This window comes from Chamaea fasciata, unplaced genomic scaffold, assembly GCF_029207755.1.
Source record: "Chamaea fasciata isolate MVZ Bird 193981 ecotype frontalis unplaced genomic scaffold, bChaFas1.0.hap1 SCAF_4, whole genome shotgun sequence".
NCBI lineage: Eukaryota > Metazoa > Chordata > Aves > Passeriformes > Sylviidae > Chamaea > Chamaea fasciata.
The window spans coordinates 5,730,414-5,753,895 of NW_027094089.1; the positions used below are offsets into that span (position 1 = coordinate 5,730,414).

The 23,482-nt window shown below is 41.6% G+C and overlaps 2 protein-coding genes across 3 annotated transcripts in view; one reads left to right on the top strand and one right to left on the bottom strand.

Moving 5' to 3' along the window:
* FOCAD (focadhesin) overlaps positions 1-23,482 on the bottom strand; it is a 170,857-nt gene that overhangs the window by 28,671 nt on the left and 118,704 nt on the right. The window lies entirely within an intron of this gene.
* HACD4 (3-hydroxyacyl-CoA dehydratase 4) lies at positions 4,436-22,432 on the top strand. The gene is made up of 7 exons (XM_066180778.1): positions 4,436-4,518; positions 8,628-8,731; positions 9,610-9,737; positions 15,716-15,828; positions 18,138-18,244; positions 18,957-19,088; positions 19,814-22,432. Exons 2-7 carry the CDS (start codon positions 8,635-8,637, stop codon positions 19,894-19,896), a joined length of 660 nt encoding a protein of 219 aa, XP_066036875.1. The 5' UTR covers positions 4,436-4,518; positions 8,628-8,634; the 3' UTR covers positions 19,897-22,432.

The following is a 23,482-nucleotide window of genomic DNA, read 5'->3' on the forward strand; positions in this document are numbered from 1 at the left end:
AAGTAAGAGTGGCCAGTGCAGTACCACATTAGCCCAGGCAGCCCAGGGTTTACTGTTACTTTTACTGAGGCGAATAGCATGGGTGTGAGTACTTACAGTTAAACACACATTTCAGAGAAGTGATTTACCCGTGCTTAAAATAGTATGACCAACTGACCAACACAGGCTTGAATTCACATAGCCAAAAAATCTAATAATGGAGGAAGGGACACATAACGTTAACAGGAACATTGAAAATTAATTTTAAGACATATGATTTCTTTTCTTAAAAGCACATCTGCATATTAGTTTTATAGCAAGGATTTGGAAACAAAAGCTGTGCATAAGAGGAACAGATATTTTAGCCTGGTGATGTTTCCTGTTTGAAGAGAATGAAATTTTTTCCACATCACATGAAGCATTTCAGGATTGCCATTAACTTCCTACATAAAGCATCCCCTTGCAAAGATTCTTGACGCAAGCACCATGCCCAGACAGAATGTGTTTTCCCTACGTTATAAAGCAGGGAAACCAAATGCAATTACAACCTGTTTAGATTTTTGTCCTGGGTTGAAGTATATTCTATCACCATCTTCAAGAACTGTTGAAACCAGGTGAGGCAGTGCTCCCTGCCTCCTCCACTCTGGCTTATCTTCTGTTAATGGGCCCATCAGCACCTTTGCTACACAGCTCACAGATAACCCCCTCCTGGACTACCTCCTGTTAATGGGCCCATCAGGCCTTATCACATGACTCATCATCCCATTGTGAGATGCTCCGCCCAGAGGGAGAAACCAAGCATTCCAGCCTGGATATAAGCTGAGACTCTAAACACCAGAGGGGCGCTTACCCACTGGATTCCCAGAGGACCCGAGCTACCAGACCTTTCTACAAGATCACTGCTTCAGGAAGACCACCTCATCTGGACTGCTTCCATCACTACGCTCAGGTTGTATTCTGACTCTGTCAGTGGTCTTTTGTATTATTGCATCTATTTTATTTTACTTTTTTTCCTTTTTTTCCTATTAAATTGTATCTCTGACTTGGAGCCTCTCATTTGTTTTGCCTTCAAACTACTACAGTTTTGAAAAACCTGGGAGACTTGGTCTTAACCTCATAAACAGAACAGTCATAAAGCTTGTTTTAAGAGATGGCAGCAGTAATATACAAATATTTTTTTGATGCTGGTAAGTAGTTTCTAAACAGAAGTTAGTCTGCAAGAGAACAGCTGGAGTGGAGAAGAAAGTTCTTTTTCCAAAAATAAAAAGGCAGATCTTTTTCCATGATTTACTCTCTTGTTCCCATATCCAGTTAACATGTGTTTCAACAGTGTTATGTAGTATTTCTTTTCCTCTTAATGTCTTTGCATCATACAAATGTGTTAATTGCTTTAAGCCAAAAAGCCTTTCTCAAACTCTATGTGCCAAGAAGTGCCCCCACCTGTATCTAGTCTAATAAAAGCTGTTACCTGTTACTTTCTAATATTCAGCTAAGTACAAACACACCACTGAAAATCACACAGCTAAAGAGACCTCATATGTGTTTTCAAATGAAAGTTGTGTGCAGAAAAAACTCTTGCATTTAGAGAAGGATTCTTTTCTACTAAGGCCCAGCATTAGGTCTGATTAGCCAGATCAACTACAAGGCCCTTGGCTCCATCCCTGCAGTGCATTGCCACTCAAATGTGTGGGTTAATAAGAGCATTAGAGTTCAGGTCAGAAGTACACCTTTAAAGTGGATTTTCTATTCATTGCCCCTTGCCATGCCTCATTCCTCATCATGGAGTAGGCACCAACATCATTCCTTTTGGAGGACAACATCACTCCTTTCGCATGCCATCATCCCAGATTTTTTTTCAGCCATGAATGAGCATTGACTCTAGAGCTACACTGCTGCCAAAGTAAAGCCCTCAAAATGCTACAGTGGCGGGCAGCACCTCCCCAGCACCAGTCAGATGCACCTGCCCTGGCTGCTCCTGCCTCCTTACCAGGATGTGCCAGGGGTGGCGACCACCCCAAAGTGGAATCCAGCTTGCAAGGCCATGCTGGTGCCTTTGTGTATTGGGTTTGCATGGCCTGGGTCTTTGGTACTGAAGGGGCTATATGGGTGGCTTCTGTGAGAAGCTGCCAGAAGCTTACCCCATGTTTGGCAGAGCCAATCCATGGTGGCTCCAAAGATGATTCACTGCTGACTAAAGTTGGGCCAATTAGAAATGGTGGTAATGCCCCTGTGATAACAGGTTTAAGAAGAAATCAAAACAAAAACTGTTGTGCAGTTGTAACTGTGGCCAGAGAAGAGCGGAGTGAGAACAAGTGACAGGAACAACTCTGCAGACACCAAGGTGAGTGCAGAAGGAGGGGAAGGAGATGCTCCGGGCACCAGAGCTGAGATTCTTCTGCAGCCCATGGTGAAGTAGCTGTGCTCCTGCATCTCACAGAGTTCCACAAGAATGCAGAGACCCACCCACAGCCCATAGAAAAGCCCCATTCCGGGGCAGGCAGATACCTTGGAGGAGGCTGTGATTCCGTGGGAAGCCCTGTGGAGAGGGGGCCCTGCTCCTAGTCTGGAGCAGCCTGTTCCTGAAGGACTGCACCCCATGGAAGAGTGAACCACATCACAGCAGTTTTGGGAGGAGTATTGCCTGTGGGACACACTCATGCTGCTGCAGTTTGCAGGGAGCTGTTGCTCATGAGATGGAGCCAGGTTGGAGAAGTTCTCAGTGAACTGTATCCCATGGGAGGGACCCTAGGATAGGAGGGGAATGTGCAGGAGGGGAATGGCTCCTCTCCCTGAGCAGCAGGAGAAGCCACGGGTGATCAACCGACCGTAACACCCGTTCCCTGTCTCCTTGTGCCGATGGGGTAGGAGGTAGAGCTGGCAAGGAGAGAGGGGTGGGGGAAGGTGGTTTCTTATGGGTTTGTTTTATTTGTCTTTATCCTGCTCTCATTTGTTAGAAGTAAGTTCATACCTCTAAGCTGCGCCTGTTTTGCCCATGATGGTATTTGCTGAGGGATCTCTCCCAGTCCTTATCTCAACCCATGAACCCTTCACTAAATTTTCTCTCCTCTCTCCAGCTGCAGAGGAGAGTGAGTAAGCAGCTCATGGGTGGGTGCCTGGCATTGGGCCGGCGTCAAACCGCTCCCCCAGACACCTTGCCACCTCTATGAGCCAACAAGTGTTTCGCACATCACACAGCTATTTGAACTTTTGTTGCTTTTAACTATTTGAAAAGCAACTGTTCTTTCTGCTCCTGGATTTTGTTACAGTGGTTATAGTGGTGAGCTCCACTCCTGGCAGCATTGGTTACTCCAGCTGCCCTACCAGAGGCGGGCAGTATGAAGGCTGTTTGCAAGAGCTCAGCTAAGCCTTTCAACAGCGGTATGTTTAATTGCTTAACCCTGTATTTAACACTGATACGTTATTTCCTCCAGAGAAAGAAAGAAATTCTTTAGCCTAGAAAAGATGATTCTGGAGCAGGGAAAGTAAGCTGCCACATGGCAGGAAAGCCAGTCGTAATGACTGTAGGACCCTTGTGCTCAGGTTTCAGGTGGGAGACATGACCATGGAAAACACGGTGTCCAACTATGCCTGCTAGGAAATCATTCACTAGCCAGGAAGGCATTTCGCACCTCTTCAGGACACCACAGGCATGGTCCTGCCAGGACCTCAGGGCCACTTGCAATAGGGATGAGACCCAGTAAGGACATTTTATCCTCCAGCGTTTTATACCTACACATAATATCCTATGCTTATTACATGCTCAGTGTGCTCCTCACACTGCACACACAGCGTCAAATTCAAATCTCACTGCAGGATGGGGTGTGATTTCAACATGAATGCCTGTGGTGAAACTTACTTTTAGCCAAAGGGAGCTGACAAATAAGTTAAGGCATTCTTCATCTGATTTATGCTGAGATATCCCAGACACCTCGGGCAGAAGTAAACTAGGATGAACACATATTTTCACACTGCAAGTAGTGTCCATATTTCACAGGGGCATGAAAACCCACACATTTAGTAAGTGGAAAATTCTTTCCTCTATCTGAAATAATTTAAAGTTCTCTTTTTTTACTGTGCTCCCATCCATCCTTATCATTTGATAGAGTTGATAGCATTGCTGTAGTGCTGATGATTTAAGCATAAAAGAAGCATTATGATTTTGCATTTCTTCCCTCCAGTAATCTTACAAAACATTGCTCTGGGTTAAGAAACAAAGTTAGTGGGATTTACAGGCTAGCTTACTGGTACAACAGCAAGAAACGAATTTAGGTTAGCTTAGATTAGGGTAGGGTAGGTTGCGCTAGGTTGGGCTCAGCTGGGCTGAAGGTCAGGGCAAATGCAGTGGAGATATTTGCGTTTAAAAACTTCTTTCTCAGGAAGTGCAGTGCTGTTCCTGCTTAGTGCTACATATGGTGACGTCGTGGGGTGGGGTAAGAGGAAAGAGGAGGAGTGATCTCCCAACAAACAGCTGTTAGCTGCAGAGAGGAAAAAGGAGAAAGCTCAGGAGCAGCAGCAGCCGCAATCTGACCCCTGCAACAGGTAATATTTGAGTGCAGCTGACACAGACCGCTCAAATGCAAAAAGGAAAGGGGAAAAAACAGTGGGTGGGATGTGAGTGTGGGAGAAAAGTACAGCAGCTGTACTCAGCAGCTCTCTTCTTCCTGAAATACAGGGCTTGCAGCGTGTCACAGGTGGGAAGGGGAAGACACAGAAATTCAGACCAACATGACTTAATGTGACTTAGAAGGAAACCATGTCCGCAGAGGGAATTTTCTAGCAGATCTTGCCTGTGGAGGGGAAAAAAAAAAAAAAAAAGGAACATTGCTCTCTGGTTTCAGCATGAGGGCTGGTTCCTCATGTGTGGTCAGCCAGCACAGGCACATGGGAAGGCGGCGAGCACAGGAGTCCTGAGGGGCAGGGAAGTGCTCTGTGCATGCAGGCCTGGGTGGGACCCTCCATGTGGGACAACCCTGAAAACAACTGGAGTGTGGCCTTCGTTCTGGCACCCTGCAAGGGACACATAAATGGGGCAAGGGCTGACCTGATCTGGGTGCCTTTGCTGTGCTGACCCCTTAGCTCATGGGGGAGCATAGTCCTGGCCACCCTTAAGACACTGAGAGCACCCACCTCCATGCTTGCCTTGGATGATAATTACCACAGAGACACACCGAACACCTTTGTAATAATAATAATAAAATGCAACAGTTACACTTTGTGAAATTTCTGCCCAAGGAAAGACATCAGGCTTTGCAACTAGAATGATAAAATCTTTGCTGTGTGTGCTAGTTCTGACATTTCTTATATTTCATCTAGTTTTCCGGGTTTTGAGCCCACAAAGAAAGCAGATAAGTTTTCTGCTAAGCGAGGTTGATATTACATATGATAAGTGCATCCCTAGCATTTCAATGTATTTGGCATAAAATCAGCCACAGTAAATAAGATGAAACTGAAAATTAAAACAGCAGACAGTAAGTGCAGTCTTCTGGGTCTATCTCCTGCAAGATCTACATTTGCTTCTTTCTTCTATCATCAATGCAGTCAGAGTGCTGTGACCACCCTCCCCCTGCAATGCCTTCAAATGAAAGAAACTTGAAACTTAAAGCAAATCACACAGCAAGGAAGTGATGTGGCAGCAGGTCAGGCACCAGGGTGGCAAACTGAGGTTTGGAAGACTAGCCAGAAAGTCTGAGGCAGCCTCAGGGACTGAACCACTACCTGATGGATAGTCTGTGTTTTGTTTGCAACAGTGCTGCAGAAGCAGGTACTGGGAGTGAAATGTGAAGTCATCCCGGCTGTGAACTGATGGGAGCAGGGAATCTAAATAAATACCACCTCTTCTGCCCTTCACATTTCACACAGAAGCCCATCCCTGAATTTTGTGTTGTGACAGAGAGCTGTTGGGACAGGGAAATATCTTCAGCCGATCTCTGTTTCTATGGGTACAGAGGTCAGGCTTTGGATGAGAAGGACCTTGGTGAAAAGTTGCATTTAAGCTTCCTCTTATCACACTGAAATCATCTTTCAGTCTCTTCAGATTTCTTCACTTCTGTGATAAGCTTTTGTTTGGTCTTAGGCATTTTTTGTGCAGGGATTAACAAAGTAGGCTGAAAAACTGTGATGCATTCTCAGATCAGGGCTGTTTCTTCACAGTGGAGAGTTTCAGCAAGGGAGGGAACTGTGCTGCTCACAGCTCTGGGGTAGTATCTGTCTGCCATGTAACACTGGCACACTGCCCAGCACCGCATCTCTACACTCTTTGGGGAACATGGAGCCCTCCATTAATGTCAATAGTCTGTACACATTTCAGCAGTCACTGGTATATTTTAAAGATGATGTGTTCTAACATGCAACAGCTGCCACACTGCCAAAACACCAATGTGAGGCTGTGTTTACAAATGTTACTCCCTGTTTAGTCAAGATTAAGTACCTTAAGAATTGCAAAAACAACAGTTTTGTAGCCAGCCAATGCAGGAAGAGTTTGGAAAATACAACGAAATCACTGAAAGACAGGCTCTGAGGATGACAGACAGATGTAGCAAACTAAACTCCAGAAGTGAGAAACCATATTCTCAGCTTGCATCCAGTGTGAAGCCCACACAGCCATATCAGACCAAAGAGAGTGGTGGGGCTGCTGACTGGAAAGCCTCAAGATTTTCATGTCTGTTCCTGTAACTTCCATACAGTAATTTCTAACCATCCAGTAATAAGGCTGTTTCTTAACATAGAACAATGTTCTTAATTTTTTGTCTTTTTTTAATATATAGTTTCCCAACCTCTTACCACAAGATGGAACAAAGTGTCATTCAGTAATGAAACAGATGGAATTTGGGTTAAATATTAATTGATCTGACTGGACTTTAGATCAATTCAGACGTATCCTACTTTTCCCAAAAGGAAGATATATATGGAATAGATTCCTTTGTTTGGGTCCTTATACATCTTATTTTCACGGTATCAAAGGACAATGATGTCTTTTGAGAAATACTTTATTCCCACAAATCTTTTTGTGCTTTTAGAAGTGATGGTGTGAATAGCTATCATCCTACATAACTGGAAGAGAGGAAGACGACTTTTTATGACGTCCCTAGGATTTACCTACAATAAAAAATTAGAAGATCAGTTTATCTAGATCAATTTAAATAACTGTATTGTTACTTACGGTCCAATCAATGCTAGGAATGAAGTATAGGCATTTATCAAATTTAGATATTTTTGAACAGAGAAATTTATTCCATTTGTTAATATACAGATATAAAGGAAGTGAGGTTTTTTGGCAGAGACATACCACAAGAACACACAGGACCAAGGCACAACTTGAAGAGAATACTACTTACTAGGGCAGGAAATTAATAGGTTCAACACAGGAGGTAAATTCTAGTACAAAATTAACAAGTTAATTTCCTAAAAAGCAGTCTTACATCTGGATGACAGGTAAACTTCTCTTTTCAGAATGGACCAGATAAAACTACAATTATGGGAAATTAGGTATATCCAGAGCTTATGAAGTCTTGCAAAAAGACAGACTGTCCATGAAAATTAGGTAAGAATAACTGCAAAAGTTAGTCTTTTCCCATAGGAGAAGACTCTGTTTACTAAATGATCTTGAATCCAGAAATTAATGGAGTGTCTTTGTTCAGATACTTCTTCCTCTGGAGGCACAACTTTCACTTTATGGCCACAGATCACCCTAATGATTGGTGGGAACTCTGAAAATTTTTCTGGGCATATCCTAAGTATAGCAACAAAGGGAGCCTTTAATCCATTAGACAGAGTTCTGTCCTGGGACCTCTGAGAGATACACACAGTTTTCACTGATCTGTTTATATTTCACAGAATCTAAGAATAGTTTGGGTTGGAAGGGACATTAAGAATTAGGAACTGTTAACTGTCTTAAAAATTAAGAATTGTTAAGTTCCACTCAGCTTCATCTAGTTCCAACACCCCTGCCATGGGCAGGGACACCTTTCACTAGTCCAGGTTGCGCAGAATGCCATCCCTCTTGTGGCCTTTGAACACTGCCAGGGATGGGGAACCTGTGCCACTGCCTCACCACCTTCACAGTAAAGACTCCTTCCTTAATATCTAATCTTACCCTGCCCTCTTTCAGTCTGAGGGCATTCTCCCTTGTCCTGTCACTGCATGCTCCTGTCAAAAGTGTCCACCTTTTTACACTTGCTTCAGGAACTGAAGGCCACAATTAGGTCATCCTGAAACTTTCTCTTCTCCAGGCTGAACAACCCAAATTCTCTCAGCCCTTCCTCATAAGAGAAGCCTTTGATCCCTCTGATTATCTTGTTGACCCTCCTCTACACTCACTCCAAGAAATCAATGTCCTTCCTGTGCTGGGACCCCAGAGCTGGATGCAGCACTGCAGGTGGGGTCTCACCAGAGCAGAGAGGCAGAATTCCCTCCCTGGCCCTGCTGCCCACGGTGCTCTGGATGCTGCCCAGGACATGTTTGGCTTTCTGGGCTGTGAGTGCCCATGGCTGGGTCATGTCCAGCCCTTCCTCCACCAGCACCCCCAAGTCCTTCTTGGCAGGGCAGCTCTCAATTTCAGCTCTTTTCCTTTGATGTATTAAATGTCAAAAGAGGGTGCAATTTCTTATAATGTTGTAAGTCATATAGCTTATTATTTTCATTTTCCACAGATTTACCATGAACATGTACCTGTTTGTGTATGACTTAATGCAGTTCTGTGGACATTCTTGGATATTTACAAATATGATCATCAGGTTCATGACATTTGGAAAAGGTAAGGGTCCTTCTCCATTTTCCTTGAACATTTTAAGCAACAGTGACAGACACACAGAAATGTCAAATTAGGGATAAAATTAAGATTCTGAACATGTGTATGTCCAATACCAGGGACTGTAATTCAATCAGAAAGACACTCCATTAAAAAGGCTGAACAAATTATTTGTGCCTGTCTTCTACCCTTGTCATATGAATGAAGCTCTTGTTTTGCTAATGAACTTTAATATTCAGTGGCATGCTGGTAACCTTTGAATTAGACATAGATCTAAATGTTACTAGGTTCAGTCATTATGGCAAATATTAATCTTACTGAAGCAACCAGGAGAGACTATCTTTGTGGTTATTGCACATGACTCTATCTCTAAAAACATGCAATACATTTTTCTTTCTGTTGCCTGGGATTAAGACACAAAAATAGAAAACTAGTGGCTGGAAACTTAAAATTACTTATAATGGTGGACAGTTGTCCATAAAATGCCTACTTTCTGGACTACTTGTTTTTGGCAGTGCAGATACAGGCAGGAACTCAACATCTCCTAGTGTTTAGAAATTCCTCATGCATTTCCTCAACATTTTCTCCTATTTTGAAATACCCTAAAACAGTATCTCTAAACCAACACATCCTGCACAGTGTTTGGCCATGCATTAAGTATAGGGATTCTTTTCTCAGCTTCCTGCCTCTCTGTCAGAGCCACACACACAGAGCGGATTGCCTCCTCCATTCCCTGAAGATTTTCTTCTGCTACCCAGAAGTTTGGTACTGTGTGAAATTTGTTTCTTGTCATCTCCAGTGATGCTAGTGTAAAAGCAAACTCAGTAGTTGTTTCAGACGTTTTTATAACCATCCTCTAATCTTCCTCTTAATTTTGTCTGTAGATTCATTGGCTGACACGTTTCACTCCATAGGACTTGTAATGCGCCTTTGCCAGCTGTTATCTGTATTGGAGATCCTACACATCCTCATTGGCATTGACAAAAGCCGCCTCCTTCCCAGGTTTTTGCAGGTAAGTTCATTCTCAAGACTCTTCTTTCATGACTGACACAGGTCAGCCATGACTGCCCCTGGGGACATGCCCAGGCTGAACTACCCTGAATCTTGCACCTCCACCCTTCCTCAGGCAGCCTGGTTTGCTGTTAGTTCACTAATGCAGGAATTTCTTCCTCAGAACTGGGCTGATTGGGAAAGAACTGTCCTGTCAATTTTTTTAAAAATTTTTTTTTTGAGTGAAACTGAATATTGAGTACCCCATGCTTGGTCCCCAGTACAGACCCAGAAAATTTCCAGATGAGTGGCCACCAGCAGAAGTTGGTCAGTGGCCAATTGCAGTGATCAAATTAAACTCCAGGGGAGCTTGAGCTATCTAAGTTTCTCCCTACATAATCATCCAGCAACCCTGTAGTCCCTCCAAGTAAACTTCCCCTCCTTCCAGAGGTGATACACTCTTTTCTTTTTCCCTTACTTTCAGTAAGTTCTCTGTTTAACCAGACTGGTCTTTTTCCCCTAGTAGTTTGTCATAGGTTCAGCTGCAGGCAAAAAAACAGCCAAAACATCACATGCCATAGCAGAAAGTAAGACGATACTGTGACGTTTTCCTTGCCATTCTATTTTTTTTTCTTTTGGGTGCTAATCTCAGGTTTTGATATTTTTTTCTTAATGCATTGGAAAAAGCAAAATGATTACTTGAATTTACCTTCAAACCTTTTCAATCCTTAGTATTTGAATAACGGTGAAACTCATATTTCTCTCAGCAGTCAGAAGGTAGAAGACCAAAGAGTAGTTAGTTATGTTTTTAGTTTTCTGGATATCCCATTTTTGTCAAATGACATATTCATGGGTGAAGATGTTCCTCTTTTCAAATCTCCATTAACTAATTGTCTAAATAACTAATGAACTAATTGACTAATACAGATCTCTGCTCTTTACACTGCCCCCTAAGTATGGCAGCAAATCAATCAAAATGCAAATAACTGCTTTTCCCTGCCTAAATCCACATGCTTAGATCCTAATCTAGGGGAGAAAGAAGACCCCTGTGTAGTATGACCTGTAACAAATCTCACATGTCTTGGAAAGAAGAGCAGCCTGCTCTTAATCATTAAAGCAAGCCTTGTCGTGGCAGAGTTTACACATTCCCTAACCCTGACATAGTCTGTTTCTTTCCTAGGCAGACTTACACAAGGTAGAGATCAGGGAAGCCTGCACAAACAGTTTTCTGTTGCCACAAATGACATTAGTATAAAATGTATTTTCTGAGCAAGAAAACCGTGACCTTTCTTGGGCAGTGCAGTTAGTGCAGTGGTCTCCTGGGCAGCATGGAGAGGCGGCTGAGGGAACCATATGGCACTGTGACTCTCAGTGTTCACCTCACTCCAAATATAGTTTTGGATCCTTACTTGGTTCTTTCCCCAACTGCACTCTCACCGTGAACAACTCTCTTCTCTTGATGATAGCAGCAGTCTCATGCTGCCCAAACAAGACGTGTAAGCTCTTTGGTGGAGACTCTGCTGTCTTGTGGGTTAACCACTTTTGCTGAGAGTGTGTGCCAACACTACTCCCACATGCCTCATCACACTTTCTTCACTGCCTCTCAGGAAGAAAAAAAAAGTATATTTTCCACAAAGAACTAGGGAAGGGCAGTTAGTTAAGAGGCGTTTACCTTGCTGCAGCTTACTAGACTGCTGCACAGTCAGGACACTGATAAAGGTGCAAGAATTTGATAGTGGCTGCCTGGTTCTGTGCTCCCATCACTTATTCCGACTCTGAGCTTAAAACATACCCCTGCATGCATCTCTCATAACAGGCATGCACATCCACAGTGAAGTTCAGCTTGGGTGATCACTGGAATGAGAGAACAGCTGGCTCAGGCAATTTCAGGGAAGCACATGGGTGGAGGTACAAATCAACATTAAATAAAACAAGCTGTGAAAAGGCCCCGTGGTGGCAGGTTGTTCTGTAGGCATTATTGCAAATACAAGATGTAAATGAATCCTTGGAGTGAAAGATTTCTGCCTAGTATTGCATTTGATGTGGTTCAGTAGCATTTAAGAAAAACACTTTGAGATACACGATATAGATAGTGGAAAAACAAACTCAGAGGAGTCTTTTGGAAAAACTCATTGAGGGACAAACTCTCAGGCCACCAGGCACCTGAGAAGAGCAAGGGAGGTCAAGGCCGAGTCACACCATGAAAGAAAGATGAGTCCTGTGTGATGGATGTACTGCGGTAAGGTGAGGCAGGTGTGGTCACAGAGCTCATGAAAAGGGATTTCTCTCAGGCCATTTACATTTTCAGTAACTGGAGGACGGCAGGAGAACACGTCTCATGTCACTGCTGCCACCAAAACAGAAGGTAATGAAATGTGTTCGTCTGGCTAGGGAATAAAGGCTAACAGGACTGGTGCCACAGAAAGGAGAGAGGAATGGTCTAAGAAAAGACTGGTGTTTTTGTGAAACAAAGAGCAGTTCTTCATCCTGTGCAAACAGATTGGATTTACCAAACTAAAAGCAATGTGCTATGGTTTTGTGATAAAAATATAATTTTTTAACTTTAAATATTTTGCGGCACTTTTCTCACTTTCTTTTTTGTTACTTTTGGTTGTGGGGTTTTTTTGGGTTTTTTTGGGGGGGGGGTTTGTTTGTTTGTTTGGTTTTTTGGGTTTGTTTTTTTGTTTGATTTTTTTTTTTTTTTAATACACTAAATTGAAGAAGTATGTAAGTATTTCAGGTACCGAGTACAAAATTGTACAGTCACGGTTATTAAAAAATGGAAGTGAATGTGCTGTTTTCTCTAGCCAAATTTGCTGTTTTGCTTACTTGATTAAAAAACTCAGTCTGCCTTGCAGAAATTTGTATCACTCTACAGAACTTGCTGTATCCTATGAGAGATCAGTGTCAGAAAAGGAAGGTAATTCCAATTTGATTTTTAAGAAGGATTGAAAACTGAAAACATTGTATTTATGCTTTGTGATATGTTAGCACATACTTCCTTTTCACGAATGTGAAAACATAGGACTTGTAGTTTTGTGTTTTATATTTTTTTTTTAGTTTAAAGCAAGAGATTAGCTACAGAGAATACCACATCCTTCATGCAAGGACAGATGTCCATCCAGGAAATGATCCATGGCTGAGCAGCAGCAGATGCATTTTATCTGTGTGTATTTATAAATGCGCATGACTTCATGTATATATGCATTCAGATATGTATGCGTGTACATATATCAACACAGTATCAATGTATACTGCTCTTCTCCAAGAAGCACCCCACCTCTACACTTGCAGAAAATGTCCCCCAGCCTTTGACTAATCCCTGCATTTACCTTCAATTTGTGTGGGTTACCTAAAGCTAAGAGTGCTATGAAAGGAAACAGAATAAAGGCAAGTAGGCAGGCAACCTCCTGATTTACGCAGAAAAAGAGGTAGGATGCCACTGACTGTCCTCACAGGAACATCACAATTGTCCTGAGCAGCCAGTTCTGTGTCCTGCCCCACAGATGTGCTGCAGACCAAGGCCACACCCTTCCAGTTTCAGTGTCTGGTGGCTGCTTTGTGCAGCCTATTGCTTGCCAGATGAGACTGCAGCTGACATGAACAAAATACCTCAAGGTCATTAGTTTGTGCCATGTCCAATTTCCTGCTCTTGCAGGTGCTTAATATACTTTACAGTCTGATTACTGAGTTCCATCATGTGTAATGTGCATGCCTCCATTGCTCCCCTTTCCCAATATGAATCTCAGAGGAAATCTGCTGAGCCCCAGGTAGGTGGTTGTCACTACCTCATGCTTCTGCTTGCATCCTGGAGAGAGAAGAAAATCCACAGCTTCTTCCAGATTATAAGGCTGAATTGTGGGTCTCCGTAGTCATTCTGCCTCACTGGCCAGAACACATCCATTTAAAAGTGAAGTTTCAGACTGGAGTTTTATGTGGTAACTACCTTCCTACTCCTTGTCCCTTCTCTCACTGAAATGGAATCACACCCTGAACATTTATCCCATGCTGTTTTCTAGCACATTTCTACCCAGCCACTTTCTCGAAAGTGAGTGACCATTTGGAATATCTTCCAGCTCCGACATCTAAGAACATGTCCATCTTTTCACTATCATGATAAAACCCTTGGTCTCTAGGACAACCACCTGTGGCAATTCCCTGAAACAGCTCTTGCATTAATAATATCGCAGAACTTTCTCTCCACATCTCAAGTCTGATTTTAGGGTCTGTAACAAAATGCCCACACCACCAATGCTGCATTCTTTATCACTCTTCATCTAACAATTTTAATTCAGATTCTATTTTATCTGTTCTCTCCACCACACAATCCCACTCAGTGCTCACACAGCTTTTACCTTTGTTTTGATTTCCTTCTTGTGATGGTTGCCCTGTCATGTTTCTTGTATCTGTTCTATGTGGTTTCAGATCTGCATCAATACTTCCAGTTCCCCCATGTTTTTGCCATGTTCCTCAGCATTAATGTACAAACACAGGACATATTAGCTCTCACTTTCTGTTCCTGAGCCATCTATACAGAAGTCTACCAACACCTGACCTTTTTAAATGCAGTTCCTCAGTTAGGGACCTATGGGATCAGCAGCACAAGATGACAGTCGTAGGAGGGTGAGAAGCAGGAAAACTGTTTTTAGCTGTTGTGATCCCTCAGTGCTTTCCAAGATGAGGAACCAGATCCTTGGGGGATAGACATGCTCTCTTTCTGTATGAAAAATTTCTCTGACTTAATTTTGCTGAGTAGTGAGGTGAAAGCTGCTTTATCTGACAGATGGGGCTTGTGAAAAAAGAGAGTTTGTGGCCAGAATGGTCCATGTAGGAATCTGTAAATATTACATAGCAAAACTACCACACAAACCTGCTGAGAGGCAAAATTCTTACTTTGTTTAAGGTAGGAGTCTGGGGAAACCAATGAAGCATAACAGCACTTATAAAAACAACTTTCATTTTGTAACTTTTAAGTGACTTGACATCTCAACTTGTGAAATCATTACAACTAATATACCTTATGGAAGACATGGCATTGGGTAAAAAAACCCAACCCAATGAAGCTATATCAATTCACACCAAGTGCTTAGGTGCTTGTTTTCTACTTGAACACTTTCAAACAGTGCATAAAGCAGAGTGAATTGTTACTGTTCTGGGACAGCTTGACAACTCTTGGCAGTACTGATACATTTACTTTACAGGGCATGGCATGGATACTGTTAGAAAAGTTGTCAGGAAAGCTGCAAAAAGACATACTTGTTTTTAATTTCTTGAGTTTTAACATTACCAAAGTATTTATTTTAAGCTGGAGACACTGCCTGTTTAATCCACTTTATCTTTTCATTTGTGGGTTGGATAAAGTTCAACTACTAGAAAAATGTTAGGACATAAATACTATGGCAATTCATTCACATAAGTGAAAAGTGAAAAGCTTAAACCCACTCCCCGTAACCAAGAATAAGATGGAAAGAAAGATAAGGAATTCTACTTTTCCTCCTTCTTTCTGCAAATCTTACATGAAAGAGATTCCTTGGGACAGAGATTTCCAAGATGTGAAAAATGGATCTGGGAGTGCAAGATAAGTGCTTTCTGGCATATGACCCCCCCAAGAAGGGCTCTCTATCCTACTGCCTCCCAGACAGCCTACAAACAAGGAAGCTTAGCCCTGCAAGCCCTCCAGGTAGTCAGGTGCACAAGGAGTAGCCCTTGCTTCCATGACCTCTGTGGGCTCATCCACAGGTTTCCTTGGCTACAAACCCAAGTCATCCAAGCTAGCAAGCTGACTTCCACATGTACAAAGGTCTTTGATGCTACAGTCAGCAGTGTCCACTTCTCTTTGCTGAAGGACCTTGGACAAAAACAGGCCATGAAACAAAATATTCACTGCTGATTTTGTGTAAAGAAACTGGATCCATTTGTGGCCTCCTATTTTGCCAAAATGCCACAGAAACAACAGGTAAAACGGTGCTACCTGAAATCAAAGTTTTCTTTTCTTTTCAGATCACTGAGAGAATAATTGTTTTATTTGTCGTGATCAACAGTCAGGAAGAAGTTCAAGGGAAATATGTCGTGTGTGTTTTATTTTTCCTTTGGAATTTATTAGATGTGGTCAGGTAAGGAATCAACATCAAAACCATGGGGGGAAAAGGGGTTATTCTTGCCAGCAGAACTCCACCCCCATTGTGCAGCAGGCTTATTTAATTGTTTCAAAATTGGCAAAGCATATTATCCGTTTTTAAATAAAAGCTTGAACTTGTAAAGTTACCTAAATGATTTTTACAAAAATCCACATGGTTAAGAGGCAGAGTAATTTACAGCTGTAAGATAGAGTAATGCATTGGCACTTAACATTTGTACTTCAAAGCCTTTGATGTTTTAAATAAAAATTTAGAAGGCAACGACAACTACCTTCTGGAGAACAGCAATTACTGAAACCATCTCAGTTGCCATTACCATCCTGTTGCTTTATTATTTTATTTTTTTATCCACTTTGATCCAAGATCAACAGCACAGTAAGGCAGCACCAGCAGAACTTCTTGCAAAGGCAGAAAGACTATTCTGGGTTAATTGCACCATGCTTTCCAAAAAGCTAAGAGCTCCTGCTGCAGGAGACTGAGAGTTTTGGTGTAGTAGAGCATATATCATACCACAAGAACAACAAATATTTCTCTTATGTCATGTACGCCTCTATGCACCTGAGTTTGTAGACTAAGAGCAGGTACACACAGAATTAAGAAGCATTTTAAGAAGACACAGCTCTGACAGTAACCTACGTATTGCAGCAGAACTCTTTTTTTCTGCTGAAATGGCTTTCTGCTAATTTAAATATATTGCTTAGGGGACTGACTGAATAATATGGTTTTAGGCAGCAAAGGTAACTTCTGTTATAAAAGATATCTGAAACAGGAAAGTGTCAGAGAGAATTGATAAAGACTTTACGTCAGCTTCAGAGTATTTTGAAATACATTTCAATAGGCTGCTATTTGTATTAATTGTTTTGATTATAGTTCCATCTGGTTCTTTTTGAAGTTCATAAAACTAAAACAATAGAACCTAATCTGAAATGAAAGGGTTCAGTGCAGCTGGAGAAATGCCAAAAGTATTAGCAACATTGGCTGTGAAGTTCTGACAGTGCATAATAGTAGCATTGATGCATCATTATTTTCTACCCCTGCTAAAGAACAGTTAAACACCACAGCAGTAACAGCAGTTGTTTACCAGGAAAGCTACTGTGGTCTATAGCAGCAAATGACCAATTCAAATAAACCATAGTACAACTCATACAAATTTAGAATTCTTACCTGATTTATTTTACAGCAACTGTGCCACTTCCTAGTATCTCAAAGAAGTATTCATGTCTAAAAGTGCACAGGGATCTCTCCCATCCCTTAGCCAACTACTCTTGAAGTATTACAAGTTTTTCCACATAAACTTTCAGGGACATAAATTTATCTGAAGGACTATTTATTATGCATCATGGCTAGTGATATACTGAGAGCAAGTTCTGATCTTATACCATAACAGGCCATGGAATTGTATAGGGAGGGAGTAGCTGTTTCCTTTTTATGGTCCATTTTCAGCCTACCACACTCTTCTACAGTCCATTTATGATGCAAAATTAATCAAATTAATCAATAAGAGAATACAGGAAGTGTGTTTAACACTAGTTTCATCTCTCAGAAAGTCTTGGGTAATAGATTTACACATCTCTAGCAAGCCCACAGTGCAGAAAGTCAGCTGATCAAAAATGCAATCAGACCTGTTTCTCCAGTGTTTGGAGAGCTGCTGTACCACTTTCAGATCAAACCAAGATCAGGTCACTTTTGGAGACTGAAGTACTAAGTGCTCTGGTCTCCCAATAAGCAACAGTAACAGACACAGTAAAAAAAAAAAAAAAATCTGCAATACACTGGTGAACAACCGCTTTTTTTGGACCTACTACTCCTACTGAGGTCCAGGAGAGGGGCAGATGTATTACAGGTGATATACTTGCAATTGCCTTCTTGTTTAACCTTCTCCAGCAATAATTCAGCTAGCTTAGCAGTCATAAATTAGGATTGTCTCAGTCCCAAGCAACAGTGACATTCTGCCTGCCCCTCTCGGTTGCGACACTCCTATCTGAAATCCATTTTCTGATGGAGCAGTATGAAATCATGCCGATTTCTGGTAGAGCTTTCTGTCTGGAGGGCTTTATTGCTATCTACCTGCTGTCTCTCTAAGGTAGCACCACAGATAACTCTTCTGAAAACATAAATCATCTACTTTCAGGCACTGGAGTCTGCACAAAAACCTTTGCTGGCTGCTCTGAAATTTAATCAGACAGCACCAAGCTCTTCTGCAATTCCTTTTAATTTTCCAATAGTATATATTTATTCTGAAGACATCATCATTTCCTCTGAACTCACCTGCTTTCTTATTGCAGGTACACTTACAACATGTTGGCAAGGATGGGCATATACTACCTACCACTAACATGGCTCAACTTCTCACTATGCATCCTACTTTATCCCCTTTCAGTTCTGGCTAAAGGTAAGGAGATGGGAAGGGTACCAACCACTTGTTTCCTTAATATTCTTCAGTAAAATGTTACCACTTCAACTGCCATTTATGTTTAACACAGTTCCTCATATGTTGCCAAAGCTGTCAAAAATGTTCATGTACCTTAGTATTAACCTGTATGTCACCTTTGTCTCTCTTTACTGTTATTTTTTCTTTAATAGGGACTATCTGGGGTTTGGGGCCTGTGTGTCTGGTAGGTTTTGGGGGTTTTCTGTTTGCTTGGTTCTGTTTTTTAAAAATATGGGAAAATGTTCTTTTTGTCTCAGTAGAGCAGAAAGATACTCTCAAAAAAGACATACGGATTCCTCCCTTCCAGACTGAGTATACTAGACAACAAGTTCCGAAGCTCTTCCCTGGCTGAGGCTGACCTTACTGGCTCAGGCCACACTTAGCAGGTTATCATACTTACACCAAGAACTCTGCCCACTGAGAAGACTGAAAGCACTTGTTTCTGAGAGCAGTTATTAGTGAATAGAATATATTTATTAATTCTAGTATTTAGAGCAATTAGCACCCCTAACCCACAAAACCGAACTCAAGGAGAAAATATGCATATGTATACGAATACATATATATACATATGTATAGATATATAAAATATAAAAGGTAACTGACTTGTTCATTACGCTTTTTTGATGATCTTCTGCTTCCTTTAGACTAAGGATTTACCATGTTTTTACAGGATTTGCAATTTGTGTATCACTGCCTTATTTTGAATCCTTTGGCACATACTCCATCAAGCTACCATTTCCATTCACCTTCTCAATCTACTTCCCCCACATTCTGAAAATGTACCTGCTAGTGCTCTTTGCAGGTAAGTATCTCATCTTCCAGAAAGCTGGGTCTCACAACAACTAGGATGCCTACAGCAACAAAAAATCAAATCTGTACTGGGCCTTTCACAAATTCTAACTCTCTGTGCTACATCTTCTGCAGACCACTGCAGGAAAGTGGATCAGTACCTGTTTTGATTTTCAGTATCTTTCAAATACAAATAGTTAAATTTGCAACATACACCACGCATACGGTGGATAAAAACACAAACTTATAGAAGTTGTTTCAGTGATGCTAGACTTACAGCTATTTAGTGAAACCTGCTTTTTTGTTTGCTTTTTTAAAAAAATCAATTCCTATTTGATCATACTCTGGTTCTGTGCAACTCTTCTTCACTTATAACTCCTAACTGGGATGAGAAGTTATATCTAAACTAGGACTTTTACAGCATAATTATTTAAAGGGATGAAAAAACAAAGCTACTCCAAAACCTGCATGTAAACAGATCCCTTCTCCTTCTCATCAAAATACTTCGGAAAAATTTCAACTGAATTTAGCTGCATCATACAGAAATCTTTATTCTGTCATTGGCTTTAATGTGAATTTGAAGGATCTTGTCTTTATGATGTAGTGCTCTGTTCCTAAGTACATGGAAGGAACTGTGCAAGGTTGCTGGATGAAGGCTCTTACAGTTCTTTCTAAATTAATTGGAGACAGTTTGAATTCTACTCCTTTGTTCTTACACTGTTTTGTGTTTTGATTCAGGTATGTGCTTTATCATCCAGAACCTCTTCTCTGAGAGAATGGCACACCTTGGGACACGCAACATCAAAAATAAAAGAAGCTAAGTTGATATTTCATTTGGAAGGACAGAATATATTCCTAGGGGACTGCTGCACATCTTAGTTAAAAAAACAAACAAACAAACAAACTGGACAAAGATTTCTCTGTGCAAAACTCCTCTTTGCATGAACATTATCTGGATGTGTAGAATTTTCAGAAAAGGCAGATCTCTTGAGTGCACCTCAAAAATAGAGCAGCTTTTGAAAACTTCTGAATTCAAGTGGCCAGAATTTTTAAAAGCAATGTTTTTTTCTAACATATGTTATAGAATTCTGAAAAAGTTGAAGAGTGCTGCAACTCACAGCCACACCCTTATTTCAGTGTTAATTCTTATTTCATGAGCTACAGATATTCTGTAATGATAGTATCATTTAATCTGTAAGATTACTTTATACTAGGCCAACATGTATGCACCTCACGTATAAATGCCAAATTGGCTGGAACTGGAATCTCTCAAGGAGCAGAAGTCAGAACCTTTGTAACCTAACTAACATGCTAAGAGACTAACATGCTGAATAATCCAGGCATTCACTAACGATCCTTCGTATTCTGGCCCCATCCTTCAGTTATCGAAAAGAAGGTTCCAGAAAATGCAGCTAAATCAGAAATGCAAACGTTAAAGGTACTCATCTATATACTCACTATATATTCAAGGGGATATTTAAGGGTCAGAAATAAACACAATCATTTGTTTGGCATATCAGTCTCTTCCCCCACAATGATTTCTTCCATGCTGAACAGCAGAAAGATACGTGCAAAAGAAGTGTGATGTAGTCAGGTCAAATAATATGTTGTTCCTAAAAGGAAACTGAATGACTATCAAAAGCCATGTTCAAAATTCTAGGCTAAAATACAATTTTACTAATTGTATTGCTCCTCATACTTCTCTAGGTTAATCTGTGAGAATGCAGCTAGAGCCTAGGCTTTTCAAAGGCTGGAAATGAGGAGTATACACAGCAATGCACTGGATTACACAGGCAAAAATAGCCAAATAATTCCTTCGGCTGGCAGGAGCTTTTCTGACGTTTCATCTGTATCAATTGCCACCTACATTTCAATGCAAACATGGGGGGGAGAAAAGTGAGGTTGTTCTTTTTTTTAGCTGACTGAAAGCTGTGGGAAGGGAGCCTAGGAGTAGACGAAAAGGTAATATTTAAAGGGAAACTAAACGTTTACAATACGAAGAGGCTTTTGCCTGTATGACTTTTCAAACCATGCAGCCTAAGAGGTTATATAAGGAAACAGTGAAAATTCATTTGTTATGAAAGGTCACCTACTCTAATTTTTATTTATTTAATACATGTGGCAGACAGTACCTGCAGACTATTTTGACCACTGAGTATTTGCAAACTATAAGCAACACGATCACAAATAGAATAGAATAGAACAGAACAGAACAGAACAGAATAGAATAGAATAGAATAGAACAGAATAGAACAGAATAGAATAGAACAGAACAGAACAGAACAGAACAGAATAGTGTCAACCCCAAACTAGTTTTTTTTCAAACCACTGCAAACAGAAATTTGGAACTTAGTAGAGAGACAGGGTGCTTTCACTTTGAGCTTCTGTCTGACCCAAAATTATTCAGGTGTGAACAGCATGAAGAAACACATAGAGCAGCTGAATAAGACAGTTTTGAAGACAGTCAGAATAAGTCCACATTAAACTACTATATGACTTGCTAAAGTTGAAACATGAACATTTTTTCCTTGGAAATTCAATCCAACATGCCAGAAACAGCTGGTTCTAGCCAGTTCCAAAATTGAGCCACTGCAGAACACTGCTGAGCCAAACCACCAGAATGATGGCATGGCATCTCTCTGAAAACTTAAGCTAAGAAATGTTATGCTGCAGCTGCAAGAAAGAGTAAGAAAAATTTAAGAGAAACAGCTCTGTAAACACCAAGGTCAATGGAGGAGAGGGATAGCTACTCTAGGCACTATGGCAGATTCCATTGTGAGCTATGGTGGACCAGGTTATCTATCTGGAACACATGGAGAAACACACCAGACAAGATATCCACATGGCAGCCTGTGGAGGACCCCAGGCTGGAGCAGGTGGCTGTGAGCTGAGGGAAGCTGCAGCCCATGGAGAGCCCATAGGCAAAACAGGAACTGTGGCCCAGTAGGGACCCACATGAGGCAGCTTTTTCCCAATGGACTGTACCCCGTGAAAAGGACCTGTGCTAGAGCAGTACTTGAAGAGCTGCAGCTTGCAAGAAGAAGCCATGAAGGACTGTATCCCATGAGAGGGACACCATGCTGGAGGCAGAGCAACAGTGTGAAGACAAACAAGCAGCACAGATAAAGTTCTATTACCTAAGTGCAACCCCCACACCCACCTTGTACTGTCTGGGGAGGGAGGAGGTAGAAAATGCAGGAATGATGGAGTAAAGTGAGCCTGGGAAGAAGGGAGGCATAGGGGGAAGGTAATTTTAGTTTTGCCTTTTTTCTTTCCATCCTACTCTATTTTTAATTGGCAATAAATTTTTCTTCCACAAGTTGAATTTGTTTTTGTGACAGTGAATAGTAAATGATCACTCTGTCTTTATCTTGACCCATGAACTTTCTCATCCTATTCTCCCCCTGTCCTGTTGAGGAGGAGGAGGAGGGAGAATGAATGTCCCGTTGAGGAAATGAGGCTGAACAGACATCTAGAAGCCAGCTGAGGTCGAATCTATCACAGATTAAGCCATGTTTATTGTTTTATGTTAAAAATATTATATCGTGAGTCTTCCAGCTGGGTAAAAGGCTGGAATAGGAAAAGGGTTCCTTAAAATCCACTATGGAGAAGACCCCCAAATGTAAACTGAATGAAAAAGGCATAAAGCTCATGACAGAAGACTTCCCCACCTCCTTCTGGTACAGGGGTAACTTGGGGCATGCAGCTGGGAGACTGAGGCAGTCAGCCTTCCATGTGTGACCACAAAAGGCTACTGTAACTTCAGCTCCAATGCCTCATCTAAGTTCCAGGAAAAGCTCAGAACTGGGCAGGCAAAAAGATGTTTAAGACAATGGCTTTTATGACAATGAGTTGTACTTTGATGATTGTAGCCTAGTAGGAAGGGATGGAATCCACCTGTCTAAAAAAGGTAAGAGAAGCTCTGGAAACTCTGGAAGCAGACTGGCCAATTTAGTGAGACGGCTTTAAACTGAATGACTTGGCTGGGATCCAAAACGGCAATGCTCATGCCATTGCCTGGGAGTGGGCCATGCCAAACAAAGCAAGCTTGGCTGCCTCAAGATGAGAGTCCTAGGGCTAACCACACATATCAAGGGTGTGTCTGGCTATGGGTAATCCTCGTACACTCCTCCTAAAAAGCCTGAATGCTCGACTGCCTCCCTGAAGTACCTGTACACAAATGCACAGAGCAGGGGGAATAAACAAGAACTGGAAATCTATGTGTGGCCAGAGCCACGATCTCACTCCAATTTCAGAGACGCAGTGGGATATCTCACCACTGGAATGTTGTCATGGATTCCTGTGTACTTTTTAGAAAGGACAGATCAGCCAGGTGAGGTGGTGGAGTTGGTCTCTATGTGAAAGAGCATCAAGCTCTGCCCAGGGACAGATAAGGAGTTGAGAACT